At 34.9% G+C, this 6,217-nt stretch overlaps 1 protein-coding gene across 1 annotated transcript; it reads left to right on the forward strand.

Moving 5' to 3' along the window:
- The first annotated feature begins 1,002 nt into the window (after positions 1-1,002).
- On the forward strand, positions 1,003-4,629 carry LOC106134641 (E3 ubiquitin-protein ligase MARCHF2-like). Its single transcript, XM_013334735.2, has 3 exons — positions 1,003-1,734; positions 2,438-2,593; positions 4,361-4,629. The coding sequence occupies exons 1-3, from the start codon at positions 1,057-1,059 to the stop codon at positions 4,472-4,474; spliced, it is 948 nt and encodes a 315-aa protein (XP_013190189.2). The 5' UTR covers positions 1,003-1,056; the 3' UTR covers positions 4,475-4,629.
- Positions 4,630-6,217: the final 1,588 nt, after the last annotated feature.

The raw sequence follows: 6,217 nt of genomic DNA on the forward strand, positions 1-6,217 counted from the left end.
GGAATTTTAAAATAGGACCACTTCATACGTTTCCCATGGATGTCGTGACTTTTAGACTTGCATTTATTATAGAAATCAGGATGCATACTTCTTCGGAGGGGTAAACAGATACTACACCTTGCTATTTGCCTCGAATTTTGCATACTTCTTTCGCTTCATCCACATTCATTTATCTTAATCGGTGAAATATTATTGCTATATTAATATCATTATATACTTACTATCCTAATTACGATCCATATTATTATTCAGTTACAAGGTTAATTCCTGGGTATATTTTAGTTTATTTTACAACGCCAGCCTTTTTGGTGACATGTCAATAATGAAAACAAATAAAAGCTGTCGTTCCCAAAAATGAGTCCGCGTCGCCGTCACTTTCAAGAATAAAATTTAGAAAATCAAAAAAAAGAGACAAATTCCTGTAAAATGCCCAACACAAGGCGTAGGAGGTTTTCGGTGCAAAACAAAATTGCAGCCAATCCAGTTAACGTTCAAAATGACAACGCACACAGGTGAATATAAAAAGATTATCTGAAAACGATAAATGTATAATGAAGGCGATGGGCTAGCCACCAGTCACTATTTGAATCTGAATTCCATCATAAAGCCATACAACTTAACGTGGCCTTTCAGTCTTTTCAAGACTGTTGGATCTGTCTACGATACAGACGTGACTATATGTATGTATATTTAAAGAAGCTAAAGAAGTATGCAGGTATCATGGCAAGTTTTTTTCTTCATTTAGAATTAACCTATCCTTGTAGTGTCTGAAATAATTAACCGGTAGCTGGCTTGCTTAAAACAAAGCAAAAATGTCTAAACTGTAATATTCTTATTATTTCATAAAGTCGCAAGACGAATCAAGAAAATACAAGAAACTTGAAACAACGGCGAAAGTTTTCTCCTAATGACTTACCACACACTAATCATACCTTGGAAATTGTCACTGAATGTGAGAGTGGAGCAGGAACTCCTAGCCCACCTAGTGCTGGAAGTTCCGGATCTTTACAATCTTCATCTGCCACTCATAGGCGACATGAAGATAAAGGAGTCACCATGGACAAAGACGTTACCGCAAGTTCAAGTACCATTGATTTCTTTAACATTTTGAATGCTGCTGATCAAATATCTGTTGCTTCCTCAAAGGAGACTGTAATAACAAAAGATTCTTCGAACAAATTTGATAATGACAAACTAAATAATAAAGACAATGCCCCTAAAATACCAATAAAGAAAGAAAAAGTAGCAGAGAGTAAAATTCCGAGACAACATCGTGTTAAAGTACGTAGTCCTAAAAGGAGTATAGCAATATTAGATACAAATAAACCTGAAGTCAAGGATAAATTACCTGAAACTAATGTTACACAACGATCAATAGCACTAGACGCAATTAATTGGACTAAAGAGTTACAAGAAAATACTGTTCCTGAAGTTGTCACTAACGTAGTTGAAGTAACTGATGAAATAAGAGATAGTGAACATTCTTTAGATGATATGTGTCGTATTTGTCATGGTGGAGAGGCTTTGTCTGCTGAACTAGGGCAATTGATTTCTGCATGTTCTTGTCGCGGAACAGTTGCTAGAGTTCATGTCAAATGTTTGGAGCGGTGGTTGACAGAATCAGGAAAATCCAGGTGTGAATTGTGTGGAACAAGATATGTCACAAGGCGTGTGCATAGATACGGCGTTCCGAGAGCTCTTGTGATGTGGGTTTTGAGCCAGAATGCAAAACAGGTAATTTTAGCTTCATGTAAAAGACGAAAGAGCAATTTATTATTATCATCCCCATCATAATCTTCAAAAATTTATATTTTTCCGAGCACAATGGATACTTTATTGTAACTACTTAAATAAAAGGCCGTCAGTTATTTAAGATGCTTTTACGAATCTCTGGTGAAAAGTCAAAGCACATATTAACTTTTGAGCTTTTTTATCTTTAGATAAAATTCGTACTATTTGTCTTTGCGTCGTAAATCTTCTAAGTAATTTCACATTAAATCACAACACAAAAGCTCATTTTCCAAGCTCCTGAATATTTTAGATTTTTGGGATGAAGTTTACCTGATTATGTTTGCGGCGATAAAATTATGTATCAAAATTATTAAAATTCTATCATGCATAACTTTTTACGAAATGTAGAAAAATTTTATATTGTGGAATAAAAGGTGCATCTTGACAGTCGTATAAATATTTCCAATTTGTTTATGTTTAATTATTTTATGTAGACTTTAGTATAAAGCCGTCGATTGTTTCGCAAAATATCTCAGTGTGTTTATAAATTCTTAATTTAATACTTCACCGTAATGGTTCTCGGAAATGGAAAATCCACTCCCTTAACCACTTAAGACATACATGTCCAGTTAATCAGTTTCCTCTTATGTAAGTTATCTAGAAAAGGTACAATTTGAATTATATCTGATTTACCTCTACTTTTTAGCTAATGGTGGACAGTCTAGGCATCATGTTGATGTCGCCGCTTGCCGTATTAGCAGCTTGGCTGTCTGGTAGGACCTTAGCTGGCTTGATGACTCAAGAAAGCCATGTGACTCCGTGGCCGTTGGCATCAACATTCGTTTTGGCGTGCATGACTCTAGTAGGTTATAACACTTTTTCCTCTTCTGTTCACCTATCTTTTTAATTTCTGGATTATGAAGAATTTGAATTCAAGATTTCAAATTTGGATTATGAATTATTTCCGATTCTGTGCTGGACGATTAATGTGCGTATGGTTTTTTTAATTGGTCATAATATAATAAGTCTGTAGTTAGTGACGCGTGTGTGGTGTTTTAATCAGGCAAGTATTAAATATCTTAACATATGCAGCTGCCGTCAGTGATTTCTACCGGTTTCGCAAACCTTTTTAATTAACCTTAAGAAATAATTAACTGTAGCTCACTTATCTTCGACTATTATGAATGAATCGTTAATTTTTTAATTCTACTCAAATAATTTCAACTTCTGGCAGTTCCCGAAGCCTGCTTATCTGGAATTCTGGTTGTCGCAACAAGAAAGCTATACGCCGAGGCCTTTAGCTTCTACCTTCATTCTGACCTGTCTGGTCATAATGGTGTGTAAATATTCATCATATTACTTCTCGGATACTTACTACAGTAACTTGTGGCAGTTTTGGCGTCCCGATTATCTGGCAGAACCCTGGGTGGCTTGGGAAGGCACTTTTGGCCCACAGTGGCCTTTAATTTCCACCTTCGTTCTTGCGTGTATGACTCTCGTAAGTTCACCTTTAATTTCTTACATGAAAAGATCAGTTTTTTTAATTAATGATCAGGTGATCTCAACAAGAATGTCTTAATAATAAATACGAGTACATTTATAGCGTATGCTACGCAAAGGTATCTTTTACTTGCAAATTGGATTAAAAAAAACATTTATTTTTGAGGAGTTTAATTAATCACGTACAGACTAGCTGAAATGATAATAATACTTTTAGAAACATGATCACTTTATTTTGTCTTATCTAAAAATAAGTAATTTTCTATACCTTATAAATACAATTTCATAAAAGATATCATACATATTTATTTATTCATCTAAACAATCTCTTGAATAATTCTATAGTATGTATTTAGTTACATTTATTTATAGCCAACAATGTTATTTTTACCTATTACGATATGTTGGCAATAAAAATATCATTTTGTACAGCGCAAGGTCCAGTGACACACGTTGTTCGTGTATAGTTCAATCCTTATTTTATTGTATTGTTTCTCAAACAAACCTTATTGCCTATAGAAGGTCTTACTTCTCCTATCAGTAAAAGTAATATAAATAGGCGGTGTATTCCCAATTGCATTCTTAGCTCTTTGCTTTAAAGCCCGAAATCTACTAAACGTCTTGTAAGTGATGTTTCACCATTTAGATTTTGTCTTTATATAGTCTTCTTTAGGATTATTTTGACAAACGACAAAAAGGGATCCTAACCGTTTCGTATATATGTTTAAGAGACTATGCGAACTGTACTGTTAAAATTTGAAGTCTTCGTCATGAGCTATAAAGCGGAAACTCATTCCAATATCACACACAAGTTTCATAGTTTCGTAGCTATTCACCAAAAAAATATTCATTTTTTTATATAGTCACGTCTATATTCCTCTCGGGGTAGACATAGCTAAAAGTCTTGAAGAAACTGGTAGGTCAATTTCAGCTGTTTAGCTTTATGATAGAATTGAGATTCAAATAGTGACAAGTTGCTTGCCTATCGCCTAAAACAAGAACCCCAAGTTTTTAACCCTTAGTCGCCTCTTACGATATCCATGGGAAATGAGATGGAGTGATCCTATTTCCTATTCATGTTGGTGACAGGAACCACACGACAAAAAATAAATTTGATTTATTTCTTCAGGTGTGCTACTACTGCTGGATAGTTTCTGCTGCGACGAGGCACGCCCTCAGCTGGTGGATATGGTACCGGTCACAGTACGAGGTCAGACTGCAGCTCCAAGAATCTGACGAGTGACTGGTCACAAGTTATACAACCACAAATTAATGTAATAGTCAAATGAATGTATGATAATAACGGATTGAAACACACACTCGTGTATCTAGTCACGCTACATTTTAACTAATAGCATTGAGTTTCGATCTCAGTACGAGGTTAAGCTGCAGCTCTGACGAATGACAGTCTGACGAGTGACTAGCTCTGACAATCGAACGAGTGACTAGTAACGAGTGTTATAAACGCACTGTCATTGTCAAATGAATGTATTCTAATTACGAGATGTTTAAACGAAATGTCAGTGGTAAAATGTTATAGAACCATGTTGTATGCCGTAATACTTACTCTTAATTTGTCACACTTTTCATACATTTCGGCCAATATTATGAGTATAGATTGCAATACGCGGTCAAGTTGCAGTCGCAAGAATCTGACGAGTTAACGGTAAAAAGTCGTTCAAATTCAGTGTTAGTGTCAAATTTAAGTATATGATTAAATGTCGGAACAGTCACTCGTATAGTCACTTGTTAATACATTTCTACTTCCAATATTGAGACTCGGTTACAATACGGTCAGGCTGGAGCGCTAAGAATTTAAAGAGTAACTGGTTAGGAGAAGTTCAATTCAAATGTAGTGTCAATGTCAAATCAATGATTCAGATTATAAGCTGGAACACTCACTCGTTCTATTGTGTTTTATATCTAGTCAAACTCTCGACTTATCCTGAGTACCAATCGCAAATCTCAACGATGTGCGATTCAAAGTCGATATCACGATTTGACGAATGACCGGTGCCGAGTAGTTTAAACAAAGCTTCGTACACATACAATTGTATGACAAGCGAGTGTTGTCAACGTTGTTCAAACAGTGTCATTATGAAATCGAAGTATTATAAGTTGAAATTTGTTGCATCCGCTACCACACTTAGCAGAAAACTTATTTTGTATGTATTAATTAAAACTGTTTCCATAATATCATTAATATTTTAACTGATCTGTCATCATGTAACAGTTTCTCTGAGCCCCTAATTAAAATCATAAATCACAGTGTTCGTCTTTAAAGTGCGATGAAGGGAGGAACTTTATTATGAACGATGGGTCACATAGAAAAGTTAACTTACCACTTTTTTATTGTTGACATATTTTATACTATGTGTAAAGTGGTACAGACCTTTACCAAACGATGCTATTGTAAGTGTTTGAACGAATATGATTTAAGATCTAGCTTAAAACATGTAAATGCCTCCTATGTCTTAATTTATGAATGCAATAGAGTCCACTTTATGTACTCAACAGTTTTTTTTTATAAACAAACATGTCATGTACGTGACGTCAAGTACATGATGTTAATAAAATGTAAACTTATTTTTTGCCTTTAATTTACGGTTTTTGCCCGTGTTACGGTAGAATTTTCCGGTAAACCGGATGAAGGTAAATTTATAAATCGTTTTTCTTTTATTAACAATAGTGTTTTGGTTTTTTATAACCACTCAAATATTATCAGAGTTGAATTCATTAGATTGTACGCAAATTTCTGTATCCCACTCCAGAAGACCTAAAAGACCTCCTAGAAAACAAAGAATAGGACCACTCCATCTCTTTCCCATGGATGTCCCATGGATAATTGGGATTCCTCTTTTAGAACTGTCAATATTTGAATCTCAATTCTATCATTGAGCCAAACAGCTGAACGTGGCCTTTCGGTCTTTTGATGACTGTTGGCTCTTTTTACCGCGCAGGGGATCTGGATGTGATTATATGTTAT

This window comes from Amyelois transitella, chromosome 9 (genome assembly GCF_032362555.1).
Source record: "Amyelois transitella isolate CPQ chromosome 9, ilAmyTran1.1, whole genome shotgun sequence".
NCBI classification, from domain to species: Eukaryota; Metazoa; Arthropoda; class Insecta; order Lepidoptera; family Pyralidae; genus Amyelois; species Amyelois transitella.